The sequence below is a fragment of the Cuculus canorus genome, chromosome 7, assembly GCF_017976375.1.
Source record: "Cuculus canorus isolate bCucCan1 chromosome 7, bCucCan1.pri, whole genome shotgun sequence".
NCBI classification, from domain to species: Eukaryota; Metazoa; Chordata; class Aves; order Cuculiformes; family Cuculidae; genus Cuculus; species Cuculus canorus.
Window position 1 is genome coordinate 37674080 of NC_071407.1, and position 16659 is coordinate 37690738.

General features: G+C 42.8%; 1 protein-coding gene across 11 annotated transcripts in view; it reads right to left on the reverse strand.

Moving 5' to 3' along the window:
• The window catches only part of PCDH15 (protocadherin related 15), an 855028-nt gene that overhangs the window by 29697 nt on the left and 808672 nt on the right, over positions 1-16659 (reverse strand). For all 11 annotated transcript variants that reach the window (XM_054071964.1, XM_054071953.1, XM_054071963.1 and 8 more), the window contains one exon: positions 4679-4855. In XM_054071964.1, coding sequence (XP_053927939.1) covers positions 4679-4855 — 177 coding nt within the window. The remainder of the gene's footprint in view (positions 1-4678; positions 4856-16659) is intronic.

The window sequence follows — 16659 nt, forward strand, 5'->3', positions numbered from 1 at the left end:
ACAATCTCTCGGTTAAAATTCTGTTAGCATTTTCTTGACAAACCCTATTTTAACAGGTTTGTATCTCAACCGTGCACATTTACTCCATGATGAAACATGACACATCGTGCAAAAGACTTGGACAGTATAAGCATTTTATTTTTAATGGTAGACATTTTCCACTTAATATATGCAGGAGACATTTTTCTGGATTCAACTGTTTTTTTTTATGCTCCAATAAATCAAATCCTCTTTCATCTGAAAGATAAAAAAGGAGGCTGATCATTTCAGTCTGTAAAGCTATCTAAGTGCCCTCAAAGTCTTTCAGGAGCTCGTGGCAGAGGGTGGAACCAACAAAGCACAGCTATTATTCAGACCCATAGTGTGCTGTAAACAGACAGATTCCTGATTAAGAAGAAAGTGGCAGGTCATCAGTGCTAAGGAAAATATGAATCTCTTGTAGCATACCAGTCCTACAAAGCAGAGGACAGGGAAAAATCTGCATTTCTTGAGAGACACACGGGTTTTCCCCAGCTGGCAAGAAGAACACAGCGCGGCTATTATGTCCATGACTTCTAAATCATGTCTTTGTTTTCCAGCCAAATATTTTGCTTGAATGCAAATACGTGGGATTGGGCTTGTGGATGTGAGGCAGCCCATTCCAAACGGCCTGGGAGGGACCAGCGCCTGTGCACGCGCTGTTGTTGTGTACATCTGCATTAATGCAGCACTATGAGAACAGACTGCATTTCCTAGAATCACTTTTCTTTCATAGGTGATTGGTGGACGTGTCCTGATGTATTGGAGCCTCAGATATGAGCTTTGCTTTGGTGCGGTTCACTTCTTACAGAAATGCAGCTCTGTGTCTGGTGACAAGTGTGACTTTGCTCAGCTGCTGATGGGCATTAGCTGTCTGGACTATCCTTTCTTCCCAGCTCCAGTGTCAGGTCAAGCACCTTTGGGACCTCAACACTGCTCAGACTCATGCCTGGCTGCCAGCACCAGGCAGGATGAGGCACCAGTGATCCTTGCCTGTATCCCAGCAGTGCTCCAACTGTGAAAGGGAACAGGTCACTCTGCTCCACTCTGTCCCCAGTTTGTCCCTGCAAGGTCTTAAAAGACCTTCATAGATAATTGTTTTCAAACAGTAACAGGTTTAAATTCTATTAAAGTCAGGGCCTCCACTTCTAAGGAGAAACACAGCAGGGTGTTCACAAAAAACACAGCAGGGTGTTCACAAAAAGCCACAGGTATCTTCCTATACGCAATAATTTTGTAAGCCATGTTTAAATCACAACTGGCAGAATCCATGTGCTAAATCTGTGCTTTCGTATGGTTCTCTCTTCTGTATACAGTCTGGAATTTTGGAACAGTTGGCTGAATTTATATCCCTTATTCCTAAATAAATTTTTAAAACAGGGGGTTCCATCTCTTTCTGATTTCTTACTATGTAACCCACCATATTCAGTTCACTGAATGATCCTTTCTCCTTTCCTGCTAGGAGCTGGAGCAGATGCCCGGCTGGCAGAAGGATGCCTGTGCCTCTTGGCAATCTCTTCCCAACCAGAGCACAACCATTGCTACTGGGTCCTGTCAATGGAGCAGGAAGAACATTGAGACACCCCTCTAAAGATCAAAATTCCAGGAAAGATGGTCACAGAAGGGATTTCTTTTTAGATTTGGGTCAGCACCCAAGCTGAGCCAAATCTTTTGGTGTTCACCTGCTTGCTAGCGAGACCTTGTTAACTTGAGATATCAAGCTACCAAACTCTCCAAATTCACTTTTCTCCTTACTTTAGCAAGCTGACTCTTACTCATCCCTACCCTAAAGTCGGAAAAGCATTCCCCAGGATTTTACTGATTTAAATATTTAACAGTTTTGAAGAGAGAAAAGAGAAGAGGAAAAAATAAAAGAAAGCAAAGCTGAGTATGCAGGCACATGGAGCATTTTAATGAGGTTGCTTCTAAGCCAATACCCCACACATTTTCAGGCCAGGCAAATGAATAACCTTCCCTTCACATTCGAAAAACTGCTTTTTAAAATTCTCTTCTGTTTTGTTTACTCACCGGACACACAAACATCCCTAAAAAGACATTTTTATGTTTTCAAAGGGCAGCAAAATGAAGAGGGACACATTTTCTGCCCATGAAGAGGGTCTGCCATCAGAAAAAGATCCTTTTTATGGAGTTGAAAGAAACTGCATGGATACCAGCTCAATTTCATATATTACTAATAGTATATTTGGAGAGAGTTTTCCAAAGTGAAGAATGAAAGGCTGCCAGGATTTCCAAATGTCATCAAGGTCACCCAAATTTTCCAAACTTGGACAGCACTTAATAACGTCCTTTTGACCTTGAGCGTTGCTATGGGCATCCCACATTGGCCATACTCTAAACTGGCTATGACTGGAAGAAAATATCGACCTCAACGACTTTACAAACTGCAAAAGTGGAAGAGGAATGACAAAGAGGAATTAAGATGCTCTGGGTGTGAGGCAGTGTGATACATTTTAATGAGCCTCGTTTGGGGAGTGGGCTGGGGTATGACAGTCGCTTACAGGAGCACTGCAAGCAGATTTACTGGCACTTTTTCCTTAGAGAGAAAGGAAAATGGTTATCTATCAGGGATTTCTGCTGGCTTCCTTTCTGTTTCCACTTCAATAAAATTTGGAACAAAATCATAGAGGCCCCATTCTGGGAACGATCAGCAGCTCCGGCTGTGAACAGACGAATAACAACTCCTGGTGCATCATCAAGACCTGAAAAGAAGGACCATGGAGAGAACTACAAACAAAAAAAATGGCCACATAAAGAAGGAGGCTGCATTGCCTCTTTATCCGCCACCGTTCTGAAAGCTACTGCTGCTAACCAGCCTCCGATTTTTATATTTCTGGTTCAGAAATTGATGCTGGAAGACCATAGAAGGTTCACAGGAAATTTCAAGTCATTAAAAGATTTAAAACATAGCCCAGAGGTCAACGAACTTCCTCCCCGCCAAAAAAGAAAAAAAAACGTAAGAGGACGATGTGATCATAAGCTTAAACATCAGTGGGAGCTAGAAATCAAGCAATCTAGAACCCAAAGTTATAATAAAACCCCAGGACTGAATCTTGACAAATTAAAAAAAAAAAAAAAAAAAAAAGGCAAAAAAGGCTTAATTTTTGTCAGTAAAAATAATTACCCTGCAATAACAATACAAAGATAGCAGCTCACTGGATTTCCTTGAGCAGTTGCTTTGCTGAAAGACATACTGAAGGCAAGATTAATTTTGGGAGTTCCTATGGTCTTTATGATACTAAGTCAGACTGATCACAGTGATCTTTTCCAAGCTACTGAGTCTGAATACATGCAGAGCTTTAGCACACTATAACTCCTCTGTACTAAATTATGAGCTCAGGAGAACAAAGAAGAAGCCCCTTCTCAATCACGGTCCACTGAGATGGCTCACAGCATTTGCTTTTTAGGCTGCTGCCTGATGTGCTGCTTTAAACCATCCCGGAACAGTCTGGTCTAGTTACCACTGAGACAGAAAGCAAACACCAAGGTGAAACTCATGCAACCCTCCTGAAAGATAGTGGTAGCTTTAGAAGAAGAGCCTGATTTGCATTTTCGCTGCTCTAAATCATATGCAGAATGCTAAAACACAAAAAAGACAGTTTCTAACAAAATGATTCTACAGCCACATTGATACACAGGCAGCTGAACGGGTTGAGACACTAAGCTTGTCTCAGAACCTACTTCCCTCTAGTGCTAACTCAGGAAAAACAGGTAAAGAGATTACCTTAATTTCATGTCTGCACCTATGTAATCCCTGTCTTCTGTTTCGCAGGGCAGGGGGGCCCAGTGGCCCCGAAGCACCAGTGTATCAGAGCACCATTCCAGCAGAGCTGTGCAAAGGTGCAGACGCCCAGTCCCCCTACCAACCCGCTCTACCGCAGTGACCAAAGCTGGTCCGTTCGGTGCAAACATTCGGTGGGTATGATCAGTCAATAAAAAGCTGTCTCTTGTATTTTATGTGACATTAGAATTTAACTGCTAATTTGGAAGCCGATTGAAATATCAGTTATGAATATAAGAGGCCTGTCTGCTGCTCCTCTCCAGCTCCTCGAGCAGCTGGGGGTGTGCTGATCTGTCTGTTCAGCCCTGTGGGGACCTGTAAGCTCTATCGATTGCCTGCATGTAGACCTGGGTCATGCCTCAATGTCTATGCTTCAGACTAGCTGCACATCACCTCTCTTTCTTACCCTTCCCTTTCTTCTTCTCCTTTTGTTTCCACAGAAAAAAAAGAAAAGAGAAAGAGACACACTGCAAACAGGACCTGCAGAAAGCTTGAAGGTGGAGGACTGGAGCACCAAAGCCCTTGCCTGGAGATCACACTCAAGTTTTGATACCTAGAAAGTAAATTCCTTCAGAGGAACTGAAATCAGAAGCTGCTCGATAGGGTAGACCAAGTGTACAGCAAGCTCTCATGGTGAGGATGTCTAACTCACGTGCACTGGGGCCATTCAGCTCAACGCAGTGTCCCTAGCAGAGCTGTAAAGTTCCAAGCTGCACATGGGGTAGGTTTAATGGCATGCACCAACTGCTTCAATAGATTTTTCTCTTCCCGTTCCATTGAACCACTTGCTAACAGGGACAGACCAACAGCTTTCAAAACAGTCCACAGAAATACAGGAAGAGCAAATAACGATATACTTACTTAAAAAGTTCATTCCTCATTATAGCTCTATTTGTTTGTGGGTCGATTGCGTAGACCATGAGGTCAGACTTGGTGTAATCTTCTTCAGAGTACCCATCCCCAAACCTCCGTGCTCCGATGGATTCCACCACAACCGTGGCACCAGGGATCTGATCTTGGACATAACGTTCCAAAATCCTAGAGATGAGATGGATCCAGAAAGATGCAAAGATTTATTTGTGATGATCAAGAATGACAACAGCTTAAACAAGATACTAACAGGCAAAACCCACAGGCTTAGAAGGACAGTAACCTTCAGAGCACTTCTAAAAAATCTCTGCTCCAATATAACCTTCTAAATGCTGAACTCTTGGGAAAAGCTTAGCAGTGGTAGGAGAGGTCACCCGAAATAGCATCCTAAAGTCTAGCTCTTTGTATTTATGACATCAGTTGAGTTTTAAATGGCTCATGGGAACACCATCGATATTTCACAAAAAAACCCTTGTCATCCTTTTATTAAGCTATATGATTTCAGCACTTTTCAATTGCAGCCTTACACAGGGTGCATATAATAAATTTTCATCCACAGAAGCAACTACTTCAGCCATTTTTGGTGGGATATTTCATCTGGATATCATCATCCATTGTGCTGGATATTCCAATCCAGCACAACATATCAGGTGCCACAGTACCCGCTACTCCAAAAGGCACTGAGTACGTTTTACAGCCATAAGAAAGTTGGAATATTGAGCTGACATATTTACCCCAGGAAAAATATAAAATAAACCGCAGAAGTTCTACAAGGAGAAGAAAGATAGGGTGATAGAATTCAGCAGCAGCTAACAGGGTCATAACAACAGTAAACCAAACCAAATCTGTTCTTTCTACAAAGAGGAGGATTCATCACAAGTTGCCAGAGCACTGAACGGCACACTCTGCCGTTGTGTATATGAATCACAATGTGTCAATATATGAGGTAAATACAGTTCTGGGGAATTAAAATTTATTACAGAGAGTGACATTTACCGGTAATTTTTATTAATTTTTGTCATATGACCAACCTTCTTTATTATTGATTATTCTTTCTTTTTTGAAAGCCTTTGTTTTAAATTCAAAATCTCGTTTTTGGACAGTTTTCCATGCAGAACCGTTTATGGGAGAAGTCCTAGCATGTGATGTTATTCCTGAAATAGTCAAAAAGGCAAAGGGAACAGGGCTGTTTGCACAACGTCCCTCCAAGCACCTGCAGAAGCACCAAAGCCATGGGGAAAGGACCTCACCGAGCACCTGAAAAGTTTACAAATAAGCACACTTGCACCTCAGATATGAAGAGTTTGTGGAAAGTTGGGAGCATCACTCACTATTGCTCTAACAAACTTAGTTGCAAAGGACAATACCTTAATAAAGTTATAAAAAATGGGAAGAAAAGAAAAAATGGGAAGAAAAGAGAAAATGGGAAGAGCGTCTTTGCATGCTGACTTGCAACGGGTGATGAGGTTTCCAAACTGAGACTGAGAAAGGTGCAGTTCAGTCAAAAAAAAAGAGTTTGATAAACAAAGACATGAGAGCAAATATCATCAGTACTTCAGACATGGGCAAAAAGTATGGAGAAATAAACAATGCAAGGTGGAATTCTAAACACTCCATCGGAGTTACGGGAAAACACAAGATTTTCTAGCTGAATTTATGCGATTGGAATATCGAATAAAAAAGCAATAGCTGAGTTAAGAGACAAGAGCAAGGAAATGAGAGGAAACATGCTGCCTGATATGTTAAGAAAGCACTAGGGTGTGAAGGAAGCCCAATCTCAAAAAAGAACATCAATGACTTTAAGAAGTCACTTGTTTTAAACAAAATCTTTCGCAGTTGCTGAGGTTACACTTTGCCGTCGTTTTTCTCCTGACACAAGATTTCCAAACTACAGTAATGCTGTCAAAGCAGTATCACCATCTCATAATTTTTCAACACCATTGATTCACATTTATCCACTCAGCTTCTCTGCTCTTTCTGTGAAAGCTGAGCATGCCCATAAAACAGAAGCTCTTCTAGAAGATTTTGAAAAATCGAAGTCTGTCAGATCCAGGTTCTAACTTAGCAGTGAATATATACCGTTAATGCAGACCAGTTTTTGTAGGGAGAACAAAACCAGGGGTTGTCTGACACACGGCTAGTTGACTGGCGTCCTCGAAACACACACTCCTGTTGTTCACAGATATGGTAAACTCCACTCATCTCTGCTTTTGCCACACGCTTAAGTGGCAGCTACGGTGATAATCTGTCACAGGCACCTCAGCAACAATAATTCTCCCAGCTACAACTTGGCAGAACAAATCTGGGATATGCAGATTACTATAGAAAAGCCCCTAACGTTATGTGAATGTAAGTGCCTAAAAGAAACTATAACCACTTCTAGAACTGTGCTTTGCACAAGGATTCGGATGGAGTATGTAAAAGATTTACTCGCCTAATTAGCACACAAACATCTTCTGTTGCTGAGGGGTGTGTCTTTACTTTTGTTTCTTTGCAGAGAACGATTATTTCACCAAAGACAGAGGTGCCCTGTAAGGCTAGAAGGTTATTATGTAGGGTTACTTTCCACAGAACTGATAACAACATTCCCTCTTCTCAGAAATCCCTGGCAAGGTTTCTGCTGGAACTTACTATTTTTGAGAATATCTTTGTCTAAAACATAATTAAAATCCCCCCAAAACCAGCATACTACTTTCTGACTATGAGAAATAGGTATATCACAGCCATTGGCTTTAACTCCGTGAAATACAGTGAAACGACTGCAATATTTAATCTGAAACCCACAAATTGCATGTTTAGGGTGAAATATATAATAAAAGTGCACTGCAGACTCAAAACTAGCAATTAAAGAAAGCACTGAAAAACAGGGCAGTTCCCCACAGAGTTATTTGAAAAGTAATTCAGCTGTACTGTTTTAGAACTCTACCGATCACAGCCACCTGCTCGTAGTATGACTCACGAGAACCAATGCTTAAAATGCATATTTTAAGAAACAACAGCAGCCGCACTTCTACTGTATCTATCAGCAAAAGTTAGCTTAGTATTAGTCTGTCACTTGTTAATGCAAAAAGGGTAATTACCATCCTCCCAGCAGTGGCGCAGTGAGCGGCAGAACCTGCAACTTAACAGGTGACGAGACTTTCCTGCTGCTCCAACTCCATTTTGCTCCGCAGACGTCATGTAATGAACAGAAACGTCTCACAGGGCATTGTCATTGCCATCACCTTCAAACTCCCATCAGTGACAACAGTGAAATTAAACGAAGGACAAGATTTTTAATGTCATTCAGGATATAACGTGGCCCTGAATATCCTGAAAACTCAGTCATTTTTTCATGGAATCATTAGATTGGAAAAGACCTTTGAGATCAAGTCCAATTGTACCTGTCCACTATTAAATCTTATCCCTAAGCACCTCATCTACCTGCCTTTTAAATACTTCCAGGGATGGTGACTCAACCCCCTCCCTGGGCAGCCTCTGCCAGTGCTTGAGAACCCCTTTGGTGAAGAAGTTTTTCCTAATGTCCAATCTAAACTTCCCCTGAAGCAGCTTAAGGCCATTTTTTTTCCTTAATCTTTAGATGCAAAAGAAACGGAAAGGCAAATAAATCCAGGTATGCTGGTTTGCCAAACTGTTGCTTGGCTGGTGGCATCCCAGAACACACTGAAACCAGCTGAGCAAACCCCCACATCTGGGACAAGGCACACATTCCTGGGCCACACTCGGTGTGATGTTCGTGAGCTGATGTGTGCACCGGAGGCACCACGGCACGTGGCAGGGCTGAGGCAGCCGCTTCCCGTCACAGGCAGAGAAGAGCCTGCTGGGCACAGGATGAAAATCAAGGCTCTGCCCTGGAGTCACAGCAACATGCTGTTTTGTCCCCTCTGCTGCATGGATCCGGCATGCCAGACGCATGGGAGAGATGCTGCTGCTGGGAAAGATGCAAAGGACTGCTTGAAAGCCTCTTAGAAAACCAGTGTGGAAACCTGCACGAGACAGTTAATTCACCTCAAAATAGAACCATAGAATCATAGAATCATAGAAGAGTGTGGATTGGAAGGGACCTTAAAAATCATCCAGTCCCACCCCCTGCCATGGGCAGGGACACCTCCCACTGGATCAGGTGCCCAAGGCCCATCCAACCTGGCCTGGAACACCTTCAGGGATGGGGCAGCCACAGCTTCCCTGGGCAACCTGGGCCAGAGCCTCACCACCCTCATGATGAAGAAATTCTTCCTTATGTCCAGTCTAAATCTTCTCCTCTCCAGTTTATACCCATTTCCCCTCGTCCCATCCCCACAAGCCTTTACAAACAGTCCCTCTCCAGCTTTCCTGTAGCCCCTTCAGGTACTGGAAGGTCGCTATAAATTCTCCTCTGAGCCTTCTCCAGACAGAGCAACCCCAACTCTCTCAGACTGTCCTCATAGGGAAGGTGCTCCAGCCCTCCGATCATCTTTGTAGCCTCCTCTGGATCCGTTCCAATAGTTCCATATCCTTCTTATGTTGAGGATTCCAGAACTGGACACAGTATTCCAGATGAGATCTCACAAGAGAGGAACAGAGGGGCAGAATCCCCTCCCTCGCCCTGCTGGCCGCGCTGCTTTGGATACAGCCCAGGACACGGTTGGTTTCTGGGCTGCGAGCCCACGTTGCCGGCTCATGTTGAGCTTTTAATCGACCACCACCCCCAAGTCTTTCTCTGCAGGGCTGCTCTCAATCACATCACCCCCCATGTGTACTGAAAATGGGGATTGCCCCAATCCAGTAAGGATTGCCCTTACACTTGGCCTTGTTGAACCTCAGGAGGTTCTCAGAGGTCCACTTCTCCAGTCTGTCCAGGACATGTGGAGGCAGTTGCATGACAGCCCAGCAGCAATGGCAACTCAATGAGACTGAGTCATCATGTAAGACTTGGTAAGTCAGCAGCAAGGTTTAATGACGCTGTGTTGTCTCTGGAGATGATGTATGACATTGCCCGAAAGAGCATCGCAACGTTCCAGCAGTTTTATACCCTCAAGCCGAATTGCTAAGTTGCACGTGTATCCTCTGTATCAGCACACACAAAAAAGAAACAATTCAATTCACAGAACATTTTAGACCCTCCCCAGTACCTGAATTTAATTACTGCACAATTTTCTTAGCAAAGGACTCAATGGGAGAAAAACTTGTTTCGGTTCTCTAGTAATTTGATAGCCTGCAGCGTGTCTGGAGCACATCAATATATTTTAAGAAATAATAAAAAAAAGAATCTATTTTCTTCTTTCAGGATTCTCAGAGCTACAAGTGCTGAAGACTAGATACCCTGTGCAAATTTTGGCTCCACCACGGAAAATTCTAGCTCCTCAAAATAACTAAGTAATAATAATAAATTCATACTCTAGGTGAGAGCACTCAGTTCTGTCAGGACACATCAAAACAGACTTTCTCAGTTTTGGTCAACTTCAGCCACATTCTCACTGCATTGAGCTTCTGCAAGGTTTGACCACTGACATCTGAACTGCTGCCTTTCTGGGGGTACTTTCACAAATAGCTAAGGACCAATTCCTGCCCCTCCTGTGCAGTTTGTGATAGCTTTGGGGGTGCTTGGGCCCCAGCTCTCAGATCACAGAATGGTTTGGGTCAGAAGGGACCTTAAAGCTCATCCAGTTCCAACCCCTCTGCCATGGGCAGGGACACCTCCCACTGGATCAGGTGCCCAAGCCCCATCCGCCCTGGCCTTGAACATCCCCAGGGATGGGGCAATAACAGCTTCTCCGCGCAGCCTCTTCCAGTGCCTCACCACCTTCACAATAACAACTTTCTTCCTAATATCTAATCTAAATCCCTCCTCTTTCAGCTTAAAACTGTTACCTTTTGTAACTGCTTAGTCCTTCAAGGTTGCTATAAGGTCTCCTTGGAGGTTTCTCTTCTCCAGGTTAATCAACCCCAACTTTCTCAGCCCGTCCTCATTCAGGAGGTGCTCTAGTCCTCGGATCATCTTTGTGGCCTCTTCTGGACTCACTCTAACAGATCCATGTCCCTCTTACTGACTCGCTGTCCCTCCAGTTGCCTAACTACAACATACATAGAGTACTGGGAACGTTACACTCCTCCTGCGGCCTCAGAGCTGCTCTGGTGCTGCCAAGAGAACTCAAGAAGCCCTTACCTGTCAGCTAAGTCATCCTGCTTTGTGCTGCAATGGAGAATGAAGAAGCCCAAACTGGAGTTTATTTCAAGTCTATAAGTACTCCTTGTTTATAAAACAGTCTTTTGACAAAGATTATTCCTACTTTTATATCACACACAAGGCATGTAACGAGCAGGAAGGCGCACCACTGAGCCAATTTACTCTGGATATAATAACATCCACATTCTTTAGAAAACAATTCAGAGTCAATATCTTTATACCTACTCAGCCTAATCCTATAAAAACATACCAGACTGCACAGAATAAGGGAAATTGCTTTCTTACACATTGATGAAGCTCCTTCTCTTCTTTTTGTGCTCATCATGTATAATCCTGTCCTCTGAAAAACCTACATGCACTCCCAGTGTTTATTTCAGTCTCATTTTCACAGCCGTAGCAGGAACATCACCCTACACTCACCCAAAGAGTAACGCACAGAGACAGCCTGACTGACTCTGCAGCCGTAGCTTCAGATCTCAGCACAAAAGGGGTTTTCCCGCAATAGCAAGCAATTTCAGAATAAAGCAGAAGTTTACAGCTTTATCTGAGGGGCCACGCACCACATTATAGTGTATGGTATAAAATATGTCAACAGAACAACGTTCGATATTATTGAGAGGAGGAGGGAGAAGATCGCTGAACCCGTGCTTCCCGCCTGGCAGTGGAAGGAGCAAGTGGAAAGGATGGAGTTGAATATGCTTTGGTCTCTTAGTTCCTAACTTTATAAAGGTAGCCTAATGTCATTAATCATCCTGATCACAGCAGAGGGAGGCTACGATCAGCTGAGAAATGGAATGGACTCAATTAAACACTGTACAAAGCAAGAACTACAGGGCATGCATTCTCCGAGCAAAGCCAAACGGAGGGTAGATGTGAAATATGATGCAGCCAGTTGGTGGCAAATGCCCCTCTCATCTCAATACTTATTTATACGCTAATTCTGCAATTTAATGTTGAATGAAACAATAGGGAGCAAGGAAGTGGAAGGGAAAAGGGCAGAGGGGAGGTGGATCAAAGGGCCAGGAGCAAAATGAACCCATATGACAGCATCAGAGAGCACGGAGGCAGAGACCAAGGCAACTGCAGCAGCACCTGTGGCTAAAGAACACTTAATAATAGGGAGGAAAGTGAGTGCTAGCAGGGAGGAGTGCTTAAGGGCAAGGTCACTGCCATTCTCCCCCAGTATGCAAAAAGTCCTGTCACTGGTAATTACATTTAATTCAGTAATTACGTGGCAAAAATCATGAAGCAATGGAACGATATTTCTTCTGTGGGAAAATTAACAAGTCCGAAGGATTCTTACACTGCAACTACATCCTCCAGGAAAGACACGTTCATTTTCTACCAATTCATGAACTGCAGAGAAGAAAAAACACTGCTGCAATAAGGGTGAATATTTTAATACAGTCAAGAGTGTTTTAGAGGCATGGCGTCTGCCAACAAGCACGTCTAAGGCGGACCATCTCAGGAGCGCTTGTGTCTGGCTTTACTAAACGTACCGAGAGAGCTGGATTCCCATTGAAGCCTCGTAACATCTGATTTCATTATACATAGCCACATCTTGATAAATAAGCTACATTTCAGAGGCATTCACTCATCCTCCCAATTATTGAACATACTGACATTCTACCAAAAATGAAAGCAGGAGCAAAGAAATAAAACACAACAATATACACAGATGCCATGCAAAGCACTCACGTCAGCTGCCCCTTTTAAATGCCACCGACTGGCTCCTGCAACCGCGACTGGAAAACACCATTTGCTATATTGTCAACAGCAAAACACAACTGAGGGGCAATCATCCACATTCCAAAACATTTCCATAAAGAGAAGACTGTGCATTGCAGCTCCTATGCATAAAATTGAATATCTCATATACTATGATGATCCATAAAATAAGATGTACTATGTACACACGATGTACATTATGATATATCATTTATAGCAATGTATATTGCTTTAATATATATTATGACATTGCTTTTAAGTGGACCACAGTTTGCATGCAGTAAAGCAGAGCAGACGCTCCTTCAAGAAATGACGTTGGTCAATTTTATATACACAAACTGTTAAGTCAGCAAGCTGAATGTTTGTGTTCCGAGACACTCACTTAGGCTTTCTCTGAAGATCAGGACTTGATTTGGATTTTCTGGTAAAAAATTGCCTGGTCACTCCTACATTGCATTAGATTCTTGAGTGTGTATTTTCTTTAACAGTGGAACTGCTCCGTTCTTTTATAAGCATGAAGGTGTTAAAGGATTGCAGCCTTGGACAAAATACACACGAAGGGAAGTTCCCTGGAATTACCACGTGTGCTATTTCCAGGAATTTTGTCTTGAAAAGTAGGGGATAATCTTTATTAAGAGAGACATGAACATCCAGAAGACAGATGAAGTTGCCACTCAAGAACACCTGCACTTGAATTCTGCTTCCCGAGGCTGGTCTGGCCAGGAGGCTGCACTCATCGAAATTCCTCAGCTCAGGGGAGCAAAAAAATGCCAGAGCAATGCCGAGAGAAGGCAGGTTCAACCACCCATGATATACAACTACTCGTACAAGCATTCTGAGACCTCTGCGTTTGCACTAATGCAGGCACTGTGCTTGTCTGTTATGAAGTTAAAACATGAGGAAAAAGAACAGCCACCAATACCACGCTGAAAATGCAGGAGACTACAGAAACCTCTGGATGGGGGAAGCCGAGATTTCAGTTTCAATATTTATACTTTTCACAGAAGTTATTACAAAATAATAAAACAACTATCTGCTGTTGCATTTATGCACATTTAATAGTGGTATGAGGCGATTCCATCAGATCCTCTTTTGTTATGAAAGATTCCTACACCACTCCTAGAGGATTTTCTTCCTATGGCCAGAAAAGGAACTCTATTCTTTCCAGGCACACTTTTCACTACAGGGAGAAAAGAACAACACAGGAAACCTTGTATGATTTTTGAAAGTGAGGAGCCAATTCTCACTCACATTCTTTTACAACTCCAGAGCAGTCCAAGTGCTAAACGCTAAATGCATTTCCTTCACTTGATTGGCTCAGAAAGCACAGACAATGCAAAAAATGCTAACATTAACGTTGAAAATGATGCCCAAATGGTTTTGCCTGGTTCTAGTTCAGGAATAAAGAGTTCTCTAAGCAATATTATCTCTATTTTGTAGGGTTTGTAGGCTAGAGGGCAAACCCAGCCTTTTCAAAAGGAATGTCTATGGAGTATTGCATCAAAGCACTCATTTTGAGCCACTCCGTTACTTTATTTTGGAGAAATTAAATATTTGTGATCTGTTGAAATGTGTACGGAGGAATTTAATTCACAAGACATTTCTGTGACCAGTGGGATGAGAGATACACGGGACACTCTTGGCAATGTGGTGTTTCTGATTTTACCTAGAGGTTTAAGTTGCAGTCATGTGAGAACCAAAGAACTAAATGCTCTGAGCATGAAGTTGGCTATTTTATTCTAGTTGAAACACTGTTCTTTGCCCAACATATAAGCAGTCATGCCATATTTAAAGAACACTGTGTCATTGGCCTTCACCAAATTTTCTGAAGGAGAGGAACACCCAATGAATTTTCCACTAAGCCTCACTCCATTTTCTGCCATCTCCTGTAGCAGACGTAAACGGACCTACCCGAACAGACATTAATTAAAGTGGGTGAGAGAAATGGCAGATCTGACATTGATGTGCAAGTCCAGAGGATCTGAAAAGCTTGTTGATGAAATTAAAGGAGTTGAAGGAAAACTGAAGTGCTTACAGAATGTCTGCAGAGAATCATAGAATCATAGGTTGGAAAGGATCCACTGGGTTATCGAGTCCAACCATTCCTAACACTCCCTAAACCATGTCCCTCCGCACCTCGTCCACCTGTCCTTTAAACCCCTCCAGGGATGGTGACTCCACCCCCTCCCTGGGCAGCCTCTGCCACTGCCCAATGACCCTTTCCATGAAAAATTTTTTCCTGATGTCCAGCCTGACCCTCCCCTGGTGGAGCTTGAGGCCATTCCCCCTTGTCCTGTCCCCTGACACTTGGGAGAAAAGAGGATCACAATATGATCAGAAACATTAGGTGAAGACAGACCCACTGCATCCCTCAAAAAATCCAAACTCCTAAACCAAAGAGATAGTGATGCTTTAAGTCTTTAATCTCTGCTTCCTTTCTTTAGCCCATTAACCAACATACATCTCAGGGCTATGCTGAATAAGCCTTTTCAGTGTGGAAGAATTGAATTACAGATTTCTTAATACCTTGTATCTGCTCTCCAGTGAAAATTACAGGCAGCTGGGGAGAATCTGTTATAACTTGTTCTCCTAAGTTGTTTAAATCACTATTTATTTTATTGTGAAAAATCACTACAATTTCAAAAATGACGCAGCTACCCACTTCCCCAACATTCCACGTAATCAAGTATTGCAATCGGTGGCTAAATGTTATCTTTTCAGAGATTAATATTTACTATTACTTCAATGACAAAACGAGAGGAGAAGGAGCCAAATAATGTCTGTAGTGACTAATTTAGTTAACGACATAGTCTTTTTATCTGTTAATGAATTATACGAAGTGCTCTAATTTCATAAACTAGTGCCTTATTTGTAATGGCTCAGAAACCTCTCAGTACCTTGGCCTGACAAGGTCTCCAAATTATTTGGTTTCTTTTTGCCTCTAGTCATATTGTCTGCATAGCACACTCAAAACCACAAATTCCTATTATTTTGTTTTCATGTCCTTCATTAATTGTTAAAGCCTTTATAAAAACCCGGAGGGTACAATCCTTTAAACTTTAGGAGGAAAAATCCAAGGAATTCAGAAATGGCAATGAAATAAATACATTCATGTGAGACAGACAAGTGCACATGTGCAAAATTCTTTCTCAGACTTTTTCTCTTTCCAAGTGTTTTCAGTAAAGAATGTGACAATTTTAAAACAAGTAAATGGAATCTCTTCTGGTAAAGGTTTTCCTTAAAAGCTCACCGTTAAAAAATGAAATTCTTGCACTACACTTGCTTAATGGCCTCGCGGTGTTCATGAGGGTAAAGACTTTCCAAGCTAAATATGAGAACGCGATACTTGGCCATGTTGTTCTGCTTTTGTACGTACACAAAAGCTTCATTCGCTGTGAAATATTTAACATCTGCCAGAGACTTCCATGCACAAGGGTCAGAATAACATGAAACAAGTTTGAGAAGACTTCAGCCTAGTAGAAGTGGGGTTTTTTTGGAGCATAGAGACTGAGGAAAGGCTCTGGGCTGTTTTCCAAGCCTATAGAAGGATGTGCCAACGAGTTCCTCAGGGCCCTGGAGGAGAGGAACAGGGGTATCGTTACGGCACAATTTATTGGTGAGGCACTGAGCACTGCTGAGACCTCCTCGGAGCTGGAAACAAGCTGCTCCAGTGTTTGTAGAAGAAGATTTTTGCAGGGATGGTGAAAGGGCAAGACACTATCTGCTCTTGCCATGCCACCCACTGTAGCGTTCACGCTTTCAGTCCCATGATGTGTGTCATGCAGCTGACACTCTCCATTCAAGCCAGGCTCGTTCCATCCTGTTTTCAAACCACCTTCTGTGAGTGCCATCTGTATTTTGCTGGTGGCTCCTCTGGCTCCAGGACAGTTCAAAACTGTGAGGTTCTCAAATGCAGTCTAAGTCCAATTCAGCGTGAGATCTATGCTACGTCATTTAGAAACTCACGTTACAGAATCATAGAATCACAGAATGGTTTGAGTTGGAAGGGACCTTAAAGACCATCTAATTCCAACCTCCCTGCCACAGGCAGGGACAACTCCCACTGGATCAGGTGCCC